The sequence below is a fragment of the Musa acuminata genome, chromosome BXJ1-3 (genome assembly GCF_036884655.1).
Source record: "Musa acuminata AAA Group cultivar baxijiao chromosome BXJ1-3, Cavendish_Baxijiao_AAA, whole genome shotgun sequence".
In the NCBI taxonomy this organism is placed as follows: Eukaryota; Viridiplantae; Streptophyta; class Magnoliopsida; order Zingiberales; family Musaceae; genus Musa; species Musa acuminata.
The window spans coordinates 38,838,738-38,858,836 of NC_088329.1; the positions used below are offsets into that span (position 1 = coordinate 38,838,738).

The 20,099-nt window shown below is 37.1% G+C and overlaps 3 protein-coding genes across 6 annotated transcripts; 1 reads left to right on the forward strand and 2 right to left on the reverse strand.

The window, feature by feature from the left end:
* Positions 1-503: 503 nt before the first annotated feature.
* On the reverse strand, positions 504-9,725 carry LOC103979597 (uncharacterized). Of its 3 annotated transcripts, none has more exons than XM_018824058.2 (9): positions 9,544-9,725; positions 2,724-3,487; positions 2,419-2,607; positions 2,198-2,306; positions 2,055-2,113; positions 1,780-1,966; positions 1,589-1,662; positions 965-1,406; positions 504-836 (listed from the first exon to the last, which is right to left on the reverse strand). In XM_018824058.2, the coding sequence occupies exons 1-9, from the start codon at positions 9,686-9,688 to the stop codon at positions 748-750; spliced, it is 2,058 nt and encodes a 685-aa protein (XP_018679603.2). In that variant the 5' UTR covers positions 9,689-9,725; the 3' UTR covers positions 504-747. The 3 variants fall into 3 exon arrangements, with proteins under 3 accessions (XP_018679603.2, XP_064991600.1, XP_018679604.2); XM_065135528.1 differs by lacking the exon at positions 9,544-9,725 and adding an exon at positions 3,687-7,371; XM_018824059.2 differs by lacking the exon at positions 2,055-2,113 and having other exon boundaries at positions 1,780-1,953.
* Positions 9,726-9,833: 108 nt separating this feature from the next.
* Positions 9,834-13,415, forward strand: LOC103979596 (uncharacterized). Its single transcript, XM_065152259.1, has 7 exons — positions 9,834-9,869; positions 10,051-10,194; positions 10,747-10,902; positions 11,241-11,384; positions 11,479-11,528; positions 12,152-12,323; positions 12,939-13,415. The coding sequence occupies exons 1-6, from the start codon at positions 9,834-9,836 to the stop codon at positions 12,240-12,242; spliced, it is 621 nt and encodes a 206-aa protein (XP_065008331.1). The 3' UTR covers positions 12,243-12,323; positions 12,939-13,415.
* Positions 13,416-14,886: 1,471 nt separating this feature from the next.
* Positions 14,887-17,528, reverse strand: LOC135628711 (uncharacterized). 2 transcript variants are annotated; one of them, XM_065135565.1, is made up of 2 exons: positions 15,922-17,528; positions 14,887-15,223 (listed from the first exon to the last, which is right to left on the reverse strand). In XM_065135565.1, the coding sequence occupies exon 1, from the start codon at positions 17,481-17,483 to the stop codon at positions 15,930-15,932; it is 1,554 nt and encodes a 517-aa protein (XP_064991637.1). In that variant the 5' UTR covers positions 17,484-17,528; the 3' UTR covers positions 14,887-15,223; positions 15,922-15,929. The 2 variants fall into 2 exon arrangements, with proteins under 2 accessions (XP_064991637.1, XP_064991645.1); XM_065135573.1 differs by having other exon boundaries at positions 15,913-17,528.
* Between the last annotated feature and the right edge of the window lie 2,571 nt (positions 17,529-20,099).

Below are 20,099 nucleotides of genomic sequence, written 5' to 3' on the forward strand. Positions count from 1 at the left end.
ACTTCAAACTATTTATCAGTATAATTAAGAAAAAGCTACCTGTAAGAAAACGTAAGTTGCTACTACCTGTAAGAAAAATAAATACTTCAAACTATTTATCTTAAGAAAAAGTTACCTGTAAAAACCCTCAGTTAAGCCTTCTTCCCGTGTCAACCCATAGTGTTCACGTCAGAGTGTGAGATAGGTTGCTAGGTATCAATTCGAGATACATTCTGTACACGAAATATAAGCGTTAAATAAGTCAAATATCTAATGCAGCAAATTATATGGATCATTGGATCACACCACGAACCTTCAATGAAATGAATATATCAACTGACATATAGTTTGGCCAGAGATGTTTGAGGCCAGAAATCCACCTGAACTACTGCTTGGAACAAGAACACCATTTTGATTACAAGTATCATTCCAAATCAAAATCAAAATACTCAAAGAGAAAATTTATGGCTCACCAAATTCACAGAACAATCTCAGCTGCATATTTTGGACAATTAAACTAGGGATACCGCCTTAAAATAGAGTCTTTCCTACTTCGGATAGAAAAATAAATCCTGACTCATGAGACAATATTCAAGGCATAGTTCCAAAAAATATTGATCTTATCACTGTGCAGGACTGCACAAATTTAAGGATCAACTTTAAAAAAACACACATAAACTAAGAATACATATTATAAAAATTGTTTAACTCCCCATAAAAAAGAGCAAAAAGAAAAAGAAAAAAATGACAATATCAACCATGGTGTCGCTAGTGATACCATTGACCAGGTCGAGGGTTTATTTGGTCTGGGGGGTCTCTATAAGGAGGTCTAGGTAGTGGAGCTCCATAATTTGAACCTGCATTTTTTGAAAAATCTGTATTCTTAAATATCCTTCTGAGCATAGAAGTAAAGATAACAAGACATATGCATCAGTAATAAAAAAATCTAAATGGGTTTAAAAGAATTCAAGATTCCAACTCCTACCATGAGTGCTTTGGGCAGGGCTTCGCCACTCGTATGGTGGTTCCCTAGCAGCTGGATGATGAATGTGTGGAAATCCTGGATCAAGAAGTTGTCCAACTGGACTTCTGGACAAGGTTGGTGTCAATGGATTTTCATAGTTAATAACCTTTGCAGAGGAGCTAAAACCGTCGAAACTAGGTCTTCTAAATGCATCTGCAGTGTTGTATGTCTGATAGAGGCTCATGTCACCATAAGGTATTGAGCTCCTGTCATAGGTATTTCCAGTGGGAAAATTGGAACCAGTATAGCTCGCGTAAGGAAGAGGATCGGTACCATGACATGAAGTAACCCCATACTTTGAGTAGTCCCTATATGCACTATCACTTTGCATAGGCAAACCAGTGTATCCTAACATTGTCCGATGATCCCCAGAGGAGCCACGACTTGAATACATTGTATTATCCTGGAGCATCCAACACCAAATTTAGTTCTGATAAGATTGAGATGAAAAGCCTTTTGATAAATACACATCATATTACAGCAAGGCAAGGATCATCCTCTACCCTTTTCATCAACTGAGTTGCCTAACCATCAACTGCACTTGAAAATTCACATCACGTAAAAATGAGTATGGCAAGTACTTACTTGGAAACTACTTGAGCTATCATGGCAGGGAACCAAGAGAGAGGGGTGGGAAGCTGACAAGTTTACACTAGCACCTGCAGTAAAGTGTTAACAAGAAAGTGAATGGCCCATAAATCTAAATCTGAACAAAATGAGACATTTAGATCAGATCATGAGAATATAATCTCTAGTTCTTGATAACAAAACATTACGTGGGAAGTGGGAAACTGGAGAAGCTTCCACAGTTGCTACATTAGGAACAGGGAATGATCGAATGGAATGTTCATGAGCAAAAGGTGACAAATCTCTTTTTGCGCTTAAATTAGGAGACAGTAGTGTGCGTTTCATTTCATCCAAGTGTCTTTGTGCCTCCTCCCTCCCTATTTCTGGGAAAATAACCTTCAAGGGTAAAAAGCAATATGTCATCAATCTATGCTATCCCATGAGAAACACTAATGAATTGATGCATAGAACCTTGAAGAGGTACCTCATCAAATAACTCATTTGAACCATGCATGTTCTTGGTCAGCGGTAAAACATAGTTGACTGAAAATATGTTAAAAAAAATTCACAAAAAAATCAAACCAATATAATAAAGATTTTTTCTTTTTCAGATACAATGATAGTTACCAATCATCTCATTTACTGCTTTGGCAGGTACATCTTTTCCCATTTCTTTAAAACGCTTTTCTGCTCGAAATCTAAGCTCATCCGGTGTAGGGAAAACAACAACTGCTATCTGATAAACCAAAGGTGTCATGAATTTGAGATTAGTGTATTTCAACACCCCATGCAAAGCCAATTTTGCTCCTGCACAGAAGCTAATAGAATAGAATTCACCAAGACCCTACCTTGCGGTAATTCACAAATGTTTTCAATTTGCGATTACGGGCACTCCTGTAAACATTTGTCTGATCAAGAATGTAATTACGTGGTGTCTTGGTGGCCCTAGTTAATAAAGTATTAAATATTTTAGTTGCTCGATCCATAAGGCATTCAAAACGTTCTCCATAATTATGCTTACGCAAAAGTCCTGGAACCTGAAATAGAAACTAATTATCAACAAGTCCTTTTTATGAATCCAGAATAAGAATAAGCTTAGGAAAACATAACATATAATAACAAGTGAAAACATGAAACCTTCTAAACCACAAACCTTCATTTGATCCAGAGCAAGATTTGTTCCAAGCAGAACATATCGCTTCTCAGGATGCTCCTTTATCCATTTCTCTGCCCACGTTGTCTTCCCAGAGGCAGGTAAACCAACCATCATTATAACCTCACATTGACTAGGGCTTGTGAACGTGGGACCAATTACTGCATTGGCATCCTGAAGAGCAGATGCCCAAGGCTTGTAACCTTCTTCAGGAACCAATCCATCTTCGATGCTAAACTGCAACTGAACCACAACGTTCTTCAAAAGTACATGTGGGAAAAGTGCAGATTCCCATGGTAGACCCTGATGTGACAGCTCTACCACACCAAGCCCTCTTGAGCTTGCATCAAAATGCCTAGCAACACCCAACCATTTCCCATTTTTCGAAAACCCAATTGAAGCCAATGGCTTGTTGTCAAGGTCCACAGCACAAATTATAGTATCAGAAACACCAAACTTGGTGCCGTAATCAGAGAACTTCCCGGAACTTGAGAACTTGCCAGTTCCACCAAATCCAAAACTGTTTGTTGTTTCTCCTAGGTTCCCAACAGGATCAGCCGCCCATGAAATACCAACACGGCACACATGTTGTTTATCTGGCGGCGTGTCAGCCATGTCAACTGCCTGATCAGAAATAATTTTGCAGCCAAAACAGTACTTCCCTCCAATTATTCCAACATTTGCTCGGGCACCAGACCAGCAGTATGCAAATCCTTCTTCAGTCAATGCTTGCCCTTGAAGGCCATTTCCATTGATATCAAAATCTGAAATAGGACAAATATTGAAAATAAAGTGATGTAGGACAACCCTAAAGGGATGCTTAATATGAAGAGAAAGATGGTTAGGTGGGTAATAAATAAAAAAAGAAAGGGGTGAAACAGAGAGAGAGGAGGCAAGACACACCCGATTTGCAGAATAATTAATTTAAACAATAAAAAACAAAGCAGAAGTTCAATCACATACCAAAATCATCAAGGAGGAGCTCTTTGACACCCTTTTGATTGACTTCGAATGTTGAGAGATCAATTTGTGGGTCTTCGTTGCAAGATGGTTGAGGATGGGATAGAAGAGGAATATAGGGGGTAATTCTGGACTCGCTCCAAGTCCTCCGACTTGATCAGGGGGAAGTTGTGAGTGATTTCTAGGACTGTTGTTTTTTAGAATGTGATTTTGCTCTTGGTCCAACTCTTGATCTGCCTCAGTATGATTTCAGTTATTATCATCCTGAGTTGGATCTAGGAGCTTTGAAGTTTCAGCCTTCTCAGCATATTGTCTCTTTCCAAAGGAAACAATGGTAATAGACAAAGTATCTGGGCAAACTTTGATGTCAAGTAGTTCATGTTCAAAAGACTTGAACCTTTTGCTGAGACTACACAAAAGTTCATCTCTTTCTCTATCAGTCAAAAGATCGTTATAAGGTTGATCACTTCTGGTAGACATGGTGGGGAACCTGCTCTAATACCAAATCTGATGTAGGACGAGTAGCAACAGATTTCCTTTTGAGGATAGAGAGGTAGAGAGAGAAAAAAAAGAGAAAATAAGAGAAAAAAAAAGAAAATAACTACCAGACTCGCTCTGGCTCAAGGAGCAAATTCCTAGGATAAAGGCCTCGCACCTCTATTCATGAATCTTTTGCATATGAATTGCTTGACATCAAGTTTGCTTAGACATTTTGTATACTACTATGGTTTCCTTTGGTAATAGACAATATGTTGAGAAGGCTGAAACTTCAAGGGTCCTAGATCCAACTCAAGATGATGATAACTCAAATCATACTAAGTTGGATCAAGAGAAAAATCACATTAGAAAAAAACAACAGTCCTAGAAATCACTCACAACATTTCAAGTACAAGCCCAAAAAAGCATATGAAATGCCTCGTGCTCCACCACTAGTACCATCATAACACATGTACAACTTGGACATGTTCGAGAATTACCAAAATTGCTTGGGTCATGGTAGACATAATCTTAGGGAAGTTAATGATGACATCAGAAAATTGGTCAAAGTAGAAGCACCCTACGTTGATGGCAGGTTGGACCCAAAGGATTTTATTGATTGGTTGTCCGATATGGATGGCTATTTCAATTTGTATGAGACATGTCAGAAGGTCACCGAGTACGCTTTGCAAAAAAATGAAACTCATAGGTCAAGCCAAACTCCATTGGACCAATATTGAAAAAAAAATCAACGTTGAGGTCAAACTCCAATAGAATATCAGGATGAAATGAAAGAAAAACTAAAAGAAAATTATATGCCTATATCCTACCAAGAACATTTGATGGATCAACTCCAAACCTTACATCTAAACAATGTCTATAGATGAATATAGTAATAAATTTGCTGAATTGATAGTTAGATGTGACATTCGAAAGACTACTCGTCAAACTATCTCACGATTTCGCACTAGACTAAAGCTTAAAATTAGGAAAGAGTTAATCCCACATATTATAAACTCTTTGGAATATGCATATAATATGATATTGGAGTATGAACATTATCTTAAGGTTTATGTCCCTAGGAGGTTCAGTTTTCAAGTCAGGGAGTTTGCCACACACAAGGTCAGTAAAAATGATGAGTCTTCTAAAATTTCCAACACTGCCTCCACTCAAAATCGATTTAGTGATCCAACCATTAGATGTCCCAAAGACAACAAAGGAAAGATTGTTACTGAAACTTTAAAACAAAGCAACAACTCAGCTTGTTGCTTTAATTGCCACAAGACAAGAACACTCTGCACATCAATGCCCATCGAGAGCCCTTCACATAGGAAATGATCTTAAAAATAATGAAATACTTGAAAATGAATTAGCTCACATCCCTAAAGAAGTTGCTAGTGATGAAGACCGATTAGCTAATGAAAATGACGATGCAACCCTTACTGTCATGAGAAGTATCTTAACCACACCCAAGGCAGAGGAGACGAACCAATATTTTTTATACCTATATTAAAGTGGGTGACAAGAGTTGTAAGGTAATCATTGATGGAGGTAGTAGTGTAAATGTTGTCTCCATAGGAGCCCTTGAAAGAATAAAACTGAAACCTGAAACACACCCTCAACCCTATAAGTAGCATGGGTAAATAAAGTCACTATCCTTATTAACCAATGTTGTCTAGTTCCTATTAAGTTTGCAACTTATCATAGACAAGTTTGGTGTGACGTCCTTCTAATGGAAGTTGCACATATCCTTTTAGGACGACCATGGCTCTTTGACGTTGATGTGACCTGTTTTTGATTTACCAACATTTATGTGCTTAAACATGAGGGAAAGAAGATTATATTAAACCAAAGTAAGCCAACTAAGGCTAATAAAATTTCACAGATGCCACAAGAGGATAAACCCCTTCATTTGTTAAACAAAAATCTTTTAAACATGAAAGCCAATAAGAGGCAATAATTTATGCCCTTATGACTAGGGAAGTACAAAGATCATCACCTGAAGAATCCTAGGACCAACCCAAGGAAGTTGATAAGGTTCTTAAAGAATTTAAACATCTCACCCATGAGGAATTGCTTGATAAATTGCCCCCTCCTAGAGACATTCAACATGCTATTGACTTAGTCCCAAGGTCAACTCTTCTAAACTTGCCACATTATAGGATGAACCCCTTAGAACATATTGAACTAAAAAAATAAGTGGATGAACTTCCTACAGAAAGGTTTTATTAGAGAAAGTCAAGTCTTTATGCAATTCCTACATTGCTTACACCTAAAAAGGAAGGTAGTTGGAGAATGCGTAGACAGTCGAGTCATCAATAAAATCATAATTAAGTATAGGTTTCTCATACCTAGGCTTGACGAGATGTTGGACATGATAGCGGGATTAAAGTACTTCTCCAAAATTGATCTAAGGAGTCGTTATCATCATATTGGTATAAGAGCTTTTGATTTAGCTAGATGTTCCACTATCATAGCGAATCAAAATTTCAATTGTTTGAACTCGGGACGAGTTCCTACGTAGCGGAAGCATATGATGAAAGAGTAATTTAGTTTATAAGTTATTTGAATAAATTTTATTAGTAAGATATATTTTGCATATTGTCACGGACTTAGCTGGTTTTGCCTAAGTCGTGCGGCACCCTTGCGTGTCCGTCCGCAAAGGTCAGCCTCCCCAAAGCCTCCTATGTCCCTTAGGACCCACAAAAGAGAGAACGGGTTAGAGAAAACGCCTCATTCGGGATTCACAAGCAAACATTTTCGAAAACACTTCATAGACAATGCAAATTACAAACAGACTTTACAAGCTCTGAACAGTTGCACAACAAAGGGTAAAATGGTCCACTACAGACCGAAAATCTCTCACAAGTGTCCACATGACACAACCTTTATTTATAAGCCTAAAACGGTCACCAAACCCAACTAAAATAGGACTATTAAGCCTTCGGTTATCCCTCTACACGCTAGGCAAAGTATGAACATACCAAAAGACACGGACATAGATAAGCATTACATCAAACATCATGTTTAAAAGTTTGTCCGTGATAATATGTCATAAGTTGTCAGATGACAACACATACTCAAGGAGGAGAAAAAGGAAACAAATGCAAAAACTGCAAGAAATCAAATTCGTTATTGATTGAAGATTGTAAATCTTGATGAAAGATTTTAAAGATTTATCTCTATAAATATGGAAGTCTATCAATTAATAGTATTGTCAAACAAATGAAGGTTATCCTTCAGATCAAGTCAAGAGTATTATCTTCTTCAAAGGAAGGAACAAATCGTATATTTGAATTGAAGCAATTGTAATTTTTCTTATTTCTATAATTTCCTTTTTATTGTTGTCCTTGAGCCTATAAAAAGGGGCTATAGCATTGCAATGCATGAACCAAAGATGATTCAATGAATCATGTTCTTTTCCTACCTTGTGTGTGAGTAGTGCGAGGCCACAGTTATGTTTCCGATGATATGATTCCATCATCCACAAGTCTGACGTGCGGCGATGCGAGACCTTCATCCTAGGAGTTCATTCCTTGAGCTAGAGCAAGTTTGGTAGTTATCTATTTTTTTTATTATTTTTCATTTATTATCTTTCTTTCTTCTCTTTCCATTACTCTATTATCAAAAGAAAATTTTGCTCGTCCTACATCAGATTGGTATCAAAGTTTGTCTAGACAGATTGGTTAAAGTTCATCATACTGGTATCCATTTGTTTTCTTATTATCTTTCAGTTGCTATCTTCTATTCCTCTCTTTTATATTTCTCTAGTATCAAAAAAAACATTATGTTGCTCTCGTCCTACATCACAACATCTAATCAAGGCGAAGAAAAAGAAAACAAATACAGGAAAAGTGGAAGAAATCAAATTCATTATTAATTGAAGATTGCAAATCTTGATTGGAGATCTTAAATATTCATCTCTACAAAGGTAGAAGTCTATCAATTAATAATATCATCAAGAAAGGAAGGTTGTCCCTCAAATCAAGTCAAGAATATTATCTTTTTCAAAGGAAGAGACAAATTGTATATTTGTTTGATGTGATCATATTTTTTCTTATTTTTTTATTTTTTTAGCTTTGTATTTGAGCCTATAAAAAAGGGCTTATTCATTGTAATAGATCAATGAATCGTGTTCTTTTCCCATCTTGTGTGTGAGTGGTGCGAAGCAACAATTATGCTTCCGATGGTATGATTCCATTGTCCACATGTAAGACGAGAGGTGCGAGGCCTTCATCCTGGGAGTTTGGTCCTTGAGCTCGAGCGAGTCTGATAGTTATCCTTTTCTTTATATTATCTTCCTGTTATTATCTTTTTTTTCTTTTCTCTCTCTCTACCTCTCTATCATTAAAAGGAAATCCATAAAGTAAAAAATTTGCATAACTGGAAAATTATGGCTGCAATGAGAGAGAAATCCATAAATATATAAAAAAGACAGATCTCATATGAAAGGTGTTCCCTTGCCAACCTGAATATGCCACACCCATTTGCCCATCATTCCATATTAAGTTTCCAAAATCAATAATTTCTAAATTAGTTGCCCTTCTCAACATTTCTTCCTAAATATTCTTTATGTAATGTCCATTTCTTAAGCTATGGGGTCTAAACAAAACTTGATCCAAGGTTATCCATCTCACTTTTCATGCACACTAGCATCACACAGAAAAAGTTCTCCCCACGTTCAAATACCAATTCCATTACCACAAACTTTTGGAGAATACCAGTATTGACATTCAACATGAAGGCCCACACAGCATTGCTGTCAATTCTAAGCTGGCCATTGCTTTAAGAAAGGAATCCAAGAACAAAGCCCTCCCTGCTTCCTCTGTGGAAGCAGTTTGGGGATATCTTAGCACAACCAAGATGGTCTGCAACAGCAACAATGACATTTCTGCCTTGGATTATTCAAGGATGTTGCCATAAATGGTTAAACGATAAAAAAAATAAACTAAATTAAACTAAAATTGTCAAAGCTAAAAGCTTCATCTTGAAGGTTGAGCATACTAAAAAAACGAAATAGCTCTAAGGTGAGCTAATTCCTTTTAGAATTTGAATACACACCATAAAACTCTACCATCAACACTAATCATGAAGTCACTAAAATTAGTATCCCGACCAAAATTACTTCCTCTCAACGAAAGGACCAATTTTTCCATGGCACCTAACGGACAGCTATGGATCCAAATAAAATCCCAAAACTTCACCAAATTGACAGGCCTTTCCGATCAAAACCAGCTAAAAGAGCTTCCAACATAAATTAAAGACAATCAACCACATCAGGACCCTTAGACGTAGAATTAAGAAGAAATATGAACTAGGACAACCCAAGCCGTAGATGCAAGACATAACTGGTCTGGGAACGACCAAGCGGAAGAATGAATACCTAGGTCGCAGTCGGCCGGGTTGAGTTCGACGCGAACTGGGTTGGCGCCGGGTTGGAGAGGCCCGGAAGGCGGCTCCGGCCGGCTCCTTTTCGCGGCCGGTCCTTGGTCGGGCTCCGTCGACGGAAGGTGGTGCTTCGACGCCATGGGTAGAGCGGAGAGATGGACAGTGCAACGGCCTCCCATTATATATAGACTGCCAAGTCGGCTACTTCGGCAATTGGAAGTGGTTTAAATTAATGATTCTTGCGGACCATTCTAATTCTCGGACTTGGAGGAGGAGACGGGTGTTATGGATCCTGACCCGATCCGTCTACGATTGGAGATGGTTTAGCTTAATGATTCCCACAGAACATTCTAATTCTCGGACTTGGAGAAGGGGAACGGGCTCTACGGATCCTGATCCGATCCGTGTAACTAGGATCCGGAAGTTTCTTTTCGGATCCGATGAAGTCTGGATCCGCTTTAGTGTAAATCCACACACACATGCGAACAGTGGGGGCTCATAGGGTCTTCTCCGCGAGAACGCCGCATACTGGTGGCGCGCTCCCGCCTCTTCCCTCGCCTGCCCGCTTGCTGCTATATCCACGCTGGCCGGCGGCTTCTACGCTGAATCTGCCTCTCCTTCTCTTCTTCTGGCTTATCGGAAGAAGGTAGGCTAGAAGGTGACTGTACTTGCTAACCTGCTTTGGTTCTTTTGGATTTCTCGTTTCCATGGGGAGTTACCCCTATTTAGTGGAAGACCTGAGCTTTGGTTGATTTGCATGTTGATATCCAATTTTTTGGTCCGTTTTCTTGAGGTTCTTGTTTGCTTACTAATTGATATGATTGATTTTTCGTTGATGCTTATCATTCTTGAATGTATTTGCAGATAATGTTCCTCGTTAGTTTTGGGCAATTCTTAGGCTTGTTAATATCCCTTTCTTTTCTAAAGAAATATATTTACATGTGGCATATCTCCAATCTGTAGTCCATATCTGTTTTTCTCGTTGATTAAGACGAGATCGATCCAATTCGGGACTGAAATTTTAATTTCTAGCCTTCAGTGGATTTGTTGCAATATGTTCTGTTTTATGCTCTCTTTATTTGATCTATTGATGTTCTGTTTCATGTTTTCTGTATAATTCTGCTTTTGAAATTATGTTCTACCAATTAATGGCTAATAGTTTTATCTGGTACTCTGAGTTTACCATCTGATTTTGTAGATGGTCTCAACTGGATCATGTTATTCGGTCAATAAGATGCCCAATGACACCAACGAGGGAGCTTTTAGGGACGTCAGACGATACTATTGTCAATATTGTGGTATTTGTAGGTCACAGAAAAATCTTATTAGGTCGCACATCGTTGCCAGTCATAAGGTTCATCCATTCACCTTTTCAATGGTTTTGCATCATTTTATTCTAGATACTTTTTATTCATTTTGATATTTTAATGAAACTAGCTTATCATGAAAGAAACATGAGTTTCAATTAGGCTTCAGATGCTTTATATGTTGTGTTCATGCAATAACACCATTTTTATCTTTTTCCGGGTATATTGTGCCACTTCTTTTCAATCTATGGGAATTGTTTTGCCTATATTTTTTAACCTCGTTGAATTGACTAAATGGAATAATGTAAGTAATCCTACCATCTTTAGCTTTTCTTAAGTGTCTCATCTATAATATGTTCCTTTTTGTTTTTTCAAATTTATTTAGTTTGAATTGGAAGAGACACAATCTGATGAAGTTGAAGGCATAAACAAGGTGGACTGTGTAATGCAACATGCATGCCAGGAGTGTGGTGCATCCTTCCGCAAACCAGCACATATGAAGCAGCATATGCTGAGCCACTGCATTGAGGTTTCTGCCACAATCCCTTGAATTGAAATGATGTGAAGAGATTCATTTTCATCTTAGATCATCATTAACCTCTCTTATCTCCTTAAAATTGTAGTTTTGGACTCATTGGATTTGCTTGGTATACCTTGCTGGTCAATTGAAAATGTAACTAGCATTCTTGCTTGATTCTTTGAGTTTTTTGCAAATTCGCTATGACTTCAATTTTTTTTATTTTTTTGTCCCTCCATATTCTAGGACTTTGCTTAAGTTATTTAAACCAAGTTTAATTCTGATTGGGCCAACAGACTGCCTTAATCTTCTACCTTTGATGAATAATATGTTCCATCTAACCAGGATGCACCTTGTTGTTGAGATACATTCAAAACATTATTCATAGAGAGTTTGCTTATGTCAATTTCACTTTTAGCCACCTGCTTTTGGTGTACTTTTTAAATTTTTGTGGTAGAAACAAACAGATGCATGAGTTGAGATATTAACCATCTTCTGAATAAATAACAAATTTTGACCAGATTGCCATGAGTTTTTTTCATTTGAAAAATTGGTCAATTTAGGGCCTATTCAAAAATATAAATTTAGTTATTGATGATAATATACTTATGTCAGTACAATACTTAAAAATGATGAGAATGAGATGTTGATAAACTCTTGTAAATTCATGTTTCAGTTAAGAGGAAGAACAGCATAGTAGGTTAACTAAACAGAGAAACTGCAATTATTTGTTAGATGATTCTAAGTTGTCTAAACTCTAAAGGAAAATGATTTTGCAGGTATAAGAGTTGGGCTACTGAAACATGTTTGATTTTGCGTGAAGCACTGGATCTCATGCGACAAACTCCAAAATGCAAAGAGGCTCCATAGAATCTTGAATGGACTAGTATCAGGATGGGGGACCTCCTGTGAAGCTCCATCAAGAAAGCCTCAATCAGGCATTTTAATGAGGTCTGTTTAACTGTTTTACTTTATCTGTTGAGTTTGGTATTTTTGATATCAAAACTTGTTAGAAGTTACGCCACTGACTTTTTCTTGATGCTTAAATGGCCTTGTGATGCTACTAAGACTATCTCCAAATTGCCGGCAAGTTACTGAATTGGCCATAATTTTTTAGAGTCATGTGATGGTTGAGACCTTGTGAAGATGACCTGCCAGCATGTTTTCTTGTCTTTTAGAAAGGCACCCAAATTTGGGATAACTTTTTTTCTGTTTAAGCCATTTATTTTTGCTTCCTGAAATTAACTAACTACACAACCACATGAAGATATTCTTACTAACATGCAATTGTTATCTCTTTTTATATATATTCTTTGTTATATTCTTTTTATATATATTTTTTATATACTAACATGCAGATATTTTTGCTATAACAAGTGACTTGCTATTTAAAGATCAGAATGAGAAAAAGTTGCCTACATGTTAGAATTTCTTATTATAGCTATGCAATTTTATTGTTAGTTAATGCTCTTCCATTCTCACTTCTGTTTGGATATGTGGTCTTGGTGCTGATTGTCTTGGCCTTGGTTGATTTCATTGTTTGTTATTCTTCTCATTTTGGCACAGAGACCTTTTTCCTGCCCGGTGGATGATTGCCATGCTAGTTATAGAAGAAAGGACCAATTGACTCGCCACTCATTGACGCACCAAGGAGGACTTTTCACTGTCCCTGTTAGCAATTGCAATTGCAAATTTGGAATAAAGGCTGACATGAAAAGGCACATGAGAGATTCATGAAGATGAGTCTTCTCGCGAAGGTCAAAAGCAATATGTTTGCCATGAACCTGGATGTGGGAAGACATTCAAGTATCCCTCAAAGTTGAAGAAGCATGAAGATACACATGGTAAATCACTTTGCTTTAGGTTCTTGATCCTTACAGTTTTGTAGGCCTAGAGAAGCAGGCTCCCCGCGACTTGCTCTTTTTCTCTTCGCTCCCTTTTCTCTCTTACAATGATATGTTATGTACAGTTACGGATCTCGATATTACGACATTTTCATGCAAATTGTACAAAAACAATCAGCAAGTCTTTTTATTCACTTCAGGTATCTCATTTGTCATGTTAGGGTATATGTTTGGTTTTGAATATATATAATGTTTATATTAAGTGGATAATATCTGCATAATTCTCCAATTTCCTTTGTTGCATATGCTGTAATTTGTTAGGATTTATTTAGCCCAAGCAAATTTAAGATGTTATTTTATCAGGTCACATTCGCTTTCAGATATACTTGATTTTTTTCTCATTGTAATATCATCATATGTGAAACTAATTCCCTTTTATTAACTCTGTTAGCTAACTAAGTTATTTGAGAATCTGGTTGCTTGAGAACATTCACAAGTGCAGAATGCCTTAAAGCTCATATCAGGACTTGCCACCAACATGTTGACTGTGAGGTCCGTGGTACAAAACAACTGAGGAAGAACATGAAGCGACATGAACTCCAACATGAAATGAATGAGATGACTGAGAGGACCAAAAGCAATATCAAAGGCTGTGAATGCACATTTTCAAATGTATGACTTAGTATATATGTTTATCTTGTTCTTTACCTTTAAATGGTTTAATCATGGTTTAGTACCAAAAAAATGGTGAATCCATACTGAAATCCCATTAAATTCAGTTAAATCTAATCACTAATTCATGCTTAAAAAGAACAACTGAGGCTTCTATATTATTGTAAAACACTATAGGCTGTCTCACTTGTTTCAAATTAAGGCCATTGTAGGAAGTAGCAACCAACCCTATATCCTAAAGATTTATGCCAATCAAAAATCATACGACTAACTGGGAGTGAGTGAATGTTGCTTGCATGCATATTGAATGACAAACAGTATCTTAGTAGAATACTAAGAACTAAAAGCCAATAATAGGGCACTAATTGTAAATGAGAAATTTCTTAGGTGTGGTATCTATGTCCAAAATTTATATAATACTAAGAACTAAAAGCCAATAATAGGGCAATAATAGTGTATGTGAGCACAGTCAAATGTCCTTTCATATGTCATCTTACATCCAATTATTAGGTGTGGTATCTATGTCCAAAATTTATATAATATTATCTTTAATTTTTTTTATGAGAATTCTCAGTAGCAGGATGGAATTAATGGCCTCAGACATTAATATCCAATTCAAATAGTCAGCCAACATCTTGAGAGGGTTTGAATCTACAGGTAAATGACTCACAAAGCAAAAACAAGATGTTCAGCATGGTTGATTTGGGTAGTGAAAATAATAAGGTCTTCAAGAATGAATATCTAATTTCAATAGCCAGTCAACACCTATGAGTCTAAATCCACAGGTCAGTGATTCTCAGAGCAACAACAGGATATTAAGTCTGGTTGATTTGGGTACTGAAGATATAACACAGGAAAGAAATAAATACCAGATGCAAATCATCATTATTGAGCTCTATGCCTCTACCACAGGCCAAATTCAAATGCAGATCTAATCCAAACTGCAGTTAAAACCATCAGAAATCCAACATTTCCAAAGGAAGTATGCCATAATAGTATTTTAAGTCATAAAGAATATTGAAATATTCAAATTCTTGCTAGTCTGTTTGCATGTTAGAAATACAGCTAAATAAGAAGAACTGGTATTCCTGCTAATAGTATTTGGATAATTCAATAGACAGGGAATAACCGGCTGTTTGATCCAGTGTGTATACAGGAATCCACTGGCTAAACAAAAAACTTGGATAAATATTAATTTCAAACTCTCTCAAGATTCACTGAATCAAATACTTTATGGTCATCGGTTATAGCCATCTCGACTATGCAGGTTTAGGATGCCCAACAAAAACCAACTCTTCTGGATTTATCTGATGGATAAAGTATCAATCACGACACCTGCAGAAGCAATCATCCAAGTTGACTCACTTAAAAACAAATAATGATCTACAAGTTTTTTATGTTTGCTTTTTTTTTTTTATGTTTCAAGAATCTCAGTAACATGCCCCATCTTGGCTTGACATAAGAATCACTAAGATCAAGATTCAACCTTATACCTTCAACATCATTTTTAGCATGAACTCCACAAACATATTTTAGCCTGGTAATTGCAATATGCAAATGTTCTATGCTGGTCATCATCAAGTAGCTTTGTGTTATAACTTTGATCATTATACAACGAAGATGATACATTTATAAGTTTTGGTTCAAAAGGAATATTCGGACCCATAAAAGGGAAGACTACAAATAAACAGGCAAGCAACATAATGCAAGCCTAAAACAGAACTTCAGTTTTATCAAATCAAAGTAAATTACTGCAACAGACTTGTGCAACCAAATGGACTAGCTCCTACAAACATAATATAATTATTGACTCTTGAGGACAAAAAAGAGCCAATTAAGTACCACAGTCAAACATTTACATGGAACAGACGTAAGGTATTAATACAAAATGGTGACAAACTCTAAACTTTGAACCAACCATTCTTTTGTATAAGCTTAAGCTGAGAGATTCAGGTTATTCTAGAGGAAAATAATAAAGAAAAGGCAAAATGCTTTCAGAAAAGAGTAGGAAGGATCCAACTAACATGTATTACCATGCGGTTCATTCTTTCATGTTGCCGGCTTCTTCACTCTCCTCGTCTTCACTGAGATCAAGATCAGCAAGCAACTCTTCCAATGGGATCGAAGGAACATCCTCCCCATCAGCCGCAGATGCCATCTCTGATGGCTGATATTCTTTGTTACGATACAAAGATATATTGAACCTCATTTCAGGATTCTCCTCCAAGTCCCTCAAGAATTCCTCGTACTCAGTATTCCTCTTCTCCTCATCGGCTCTGCCCTTGGAGGTAGTATCCACATCCATGTTCAGGCTCTTCAGCTTCCAAGACCTTGCCTTTCCACGATTCTTTGTCCGTTTCTCCTGGTAGCTCTTCCTCACCAGAAGAGCCTCGGGCAGAATAAGACCTTTATGCTGCTCGATCTCAAAGTCGTTACTGTTCGCTGCATACAGATCGTAGCCGAGGGCATAATCCCCCGGATTCAAGAGATGACCGAGGTGGGTTTTTATGGTAAACATTGTATCGTTCTTCCCAAAATCCGCCACACGCGCAACCTGTGCATGGGCCAGCATGTACCGGAAGCCACCGACGGAAACCTCAGCGGACTCCACCTCGACATCGAGAACGATGTATTCCACGAGCTGTCGGCCGGTGAGCAGTGCCTTGAAGGGAGCCCTCCAGTACTGGTTAGCGTCGAGGAAGGCGCTCCGAAGGGTGAACGGGTCGAGCAGGGCAATGGAATTGGTGACCTTGGTGCAGAGGACTAGAGGGCCAAGATTGCCGAGGGCGTTCGCAAGCTTGGGCGGGAGGCAGATGAGGTCCTCGCGGCACACGGGACAGATCTCGACGGAGAAGGTATGCTTGTAGTTGTAGAGGTTGCTCTTGGGGTCGTGGGAGACGAGTTGCTTGTCGGAGCGGGATCGAACGGGGGTCACGCCGGTAATGAAGTCCACGAACTTGAGGGCGTGGCTTCGGGAGCCAAAGAAGAAGTCGAGGCCGTGGTCGGTCTCCCCGATGCGTAGGGCGCGGGTGGCGGCGCTATGGCGGAGGATGAGCTGCTCGAGGTAGAAGAAGGTGCGGCGGTGAGAGACGTGCTGGCGGAGCTGGACGGCGGCGGACCATTGGTCAGGGTTGGCCTGAGACCTGGAGCAGGCGTCGCAGAGACGGTCGTGGACGGTGAGTTCGACGAGGTGGGACTGCTCGAGGATGGCGCCATGGAGGGCCTCGGCCTGGACGCGGAGGCGGAGGCGGAGGCGCTTGGAGTGGGGCTCGGTCCAGATGAACTCGGCGTGGACGAGGCGGACGCGTCGAAGGGGGAGGCGGAGGCGGCGGAGGCAGAAGGCGAGCAGCTCCTTGGACTCCGGTTCCAGGCCGCGGAGCCAGGTGCGCGGCGGCTGTAGGTAGGAGCGGCACTCGGGGCAGTGGACCACGGCGGCGTGGCGGGTGAGACCCTCGGTGATGTCCACCCTGGAGCGCAGGCAGCCCACGCACATGTTAGCCGGGTTGGGCGGCATCGCCACCCCGCAGATGCAGCACAGCACCGTGCCCACAGTCTGTGACGGCACGAACATGCCCGACGCCGACAGATCCGACATATCCTCGATGCCGACGCCCTCCTCCTCTTCCTCTTCCTCTTCGATCGATTGACTGAATGGATAAATGGGAAGGAATATATACGCGGGATTAGGGTTCTGGGGCGGTGCGGCAAGCTCAACGTCGGTGACGAGCCGGCCCGCTAATACGGGCCAAGTCGGTCCCCATCACACGGCCCACGAATTCGGCCCATGGTGCGACAAACTGTTCCACGGGCCAATCTAATGTGCACTTATCCGCTACTACTTTGAAACAACTTTATCTTTTTACCCCTGGATAATTAAGTTATTATTTTTTTATCCAAAACAGTGACTTTTAGACCTATATAATTAACTTTATCACCAATGGTTTAACTTTGTTAAGGAAATCTGCAAAGTAAAGACCACCATTTGTTTTTTTTTATTTTTTTGTTTCTTTTCTTCTTGTTCTTCTCCTTTTTTTTTTTTTTTCTAACTTAACTTTATACATGGGTGGTGGGTGGTCCTTTTCCTTTTTCTTTCTTTCTTTCTTTCTTTATCAAACATTCAATCAAAAAGATAAAAAAAATATATTATATAAAATATTTTAATATTATTCAATAATTTAATAGTTATTCAGACAAGATAAAAAAGGATAAAGTGGTATATAAACCATTTTGTTTGATTAACAACCTGATATTTAAATTCTCTGTTTGATTTTGTTCTTCTATAAAATCTAGAAGAAGTATTTTTTATTCTTGATGATATTGATAGACAAACATTAGATGAGATATCATATTTGGGTGAAGGCTAATTACTAAATAGCTCGATCCATTTTATTTTGATGAAAATGATGATAGTGGTGATGTCTTTGAAAATGAAAGAATATAAAAAGAGATTGAATGTGACATTTAATCGTAATATTTATGATGCATTAGATGTTGCTATTTAGTAAATTATTTTAAATTATCACGTATATGATAATATTGAATAAGTATTTGTTGAATATGATTATAGTCAATATGATGATGTGTTATTATTAAACAAACAAACAAGATGATGAAGATGATAATTGTTCCTATAATGTTTCAAGATGATGTGTTATTTAAGCTATTTTATTTTTTATTTATATATTTATTTTATAACCCAAATAACTTACTTGTATAATATTTCAAGATAAGGATAAATTTGAAAAAACTTTAAATGACCATATCATTTGAAGAAAATTTGAGATCAAACATGTTATAACTATAATTTATAAGGTAAAAGTTAAAACTTTAAATGACTAATAGTAGATCGTGGTGGAACTAATAGTTTCATAATTATCAAGTTTCATGAAGAGATCATAATGAACGCAATAGTTCTTTCATTTCATATCAAATCAAAAATTAAGTTATAGTAAATATTGATTATTCATCAAAGATGATTATTACTTATATTAAAGACTTTTCTTACACGAGAAATTATACTTAGTGAGACTTGTGATGACTTTGACCCGTTGTCAAAAGTATGTTTGAACTAGCTTAGCTATAATATATTTTCAGTGACAAATAGATTTGTAATATATAGATTCTCTGTTTTCCAATATATGTTCTATTTTACATATTAAAAAATTAAAAGATATAAAAAAAAAATTCCCATATAGAAGATGTGTGATATATATTAATTTAGGTACAATTAAATGGTATCCTAAAAATTATAATAGATTTTGACAAATGATTTGTGCTTCTTACTCTTTTTTAATTTGATCCCAATAACAGTGTATCATATACTAAGAGTTAAGTTTTATAGATCAAATTAGACTTATTTAGAAGCTCAAATATTAAAAAAAATATCATATTACATGGATCTATCATATTTTGATAGAAATAAAAATATAAAAAAAATAAGAAATGATAAACTATTCTGATAGTGAATAAATAAAATGAAAATTTCAAGGTATTTTGATCAGTCGTTACATATGATACACTATTTTTTTATTTGACCTCAAAAATAGCTTATCACATATCAGCACTTGAGTTTTCTGAAATTTTTAATTTGGAAGCTCAAATGTAAATAACATTGCATGGATTCATCATGTTTTGGTGGAAAATAGAAAAATCATGAAGAAATAGAAAAATCATAAATTGTTTAGATGTTGAATGAACTGAAAAAATATTAAAAAATTAAATTAGAAAAACTATAATATATGTCCATTTGGGTGCAATTCAAAACTATAATAGATGTCCTATTTTTTTTATTTAATCCCAAAAATAATGTATTGTATGCCAAGAGTTGAATTTCCTATACCAAATTTTTACTATAATTTGTCCACCTATTCTGAATCTCAAATATTAAAAATTATTATATGGATCTATCATATTTAAAAAAATATGAAGAAAATAAAAAAAATCATTGATTGTCCAAACACTGAATAAATCACAAAAATATCAGAAAATTTTAAATTAGAAAATTATAATAATGTCCATTTGGATGTAATTCAAAATTTTCATAAAGAAATAAGGCTCTTTTAATCCATCCTTCTGTGAGATATATTATTTTTTAATTTAACCCTAAAAATAGTGTCTTGCATACTAGCAATTAAATTTTCTTGACCAAATTTTTACTATTGGTTGCAGACCTATTTTGAAGCTCAAATATTAAAAATATTACATTTATCCA

Coding starts and splice junctions, on each gene's coding strand:
- LOC103979596 (XM_065152259.1), top strand. CDS start 9,834: ATGGATCCTGACCCGATCCGTCTACGATTGGAGATG. Junction 9,870..10,050: donor TCCGTCTACGATTGGAGATG/GTTTAGCTTAAT, acceptor GGGGGCTCATAG/GGTCTTCTCCGCGAGAACGC. Junction 10,195..10,746: donor TTCTGGCTTATCGGAAGAAG/GTAGGCTAGAAG, acceptor CTGATTTTGTAG/ATGGTCTCAACTGGATCATG.
- LOC135628711 (XM_065135565.1), bottom strand. CDS start 17,483: ATGTCGGATCTGTCGGCGTCGGGCATGTTCGTGCCGTCACAGACTGTG.
- LOC103979597 (XM_018824058.2), bottom strand. CDS start 9,688: ATGGCGTCGAAGCACCACCTTCCGTCGACGGAGCCCGACCAAGGACCG. Junction 3,488..9,543: donor CCCGGCCGACTGCGACCTAG/GTATTCATTCTT, acceptor GTCCTATTTCAG/ATTTTGATATCAATGGAAAT. Junction 1,407..1,588: donor ATAGCTCAAGTAGTTTCCAA/GTAAGTACTTGC, acceptor TGGATGCTCCAG/GATAATACAATGTATTCAAG.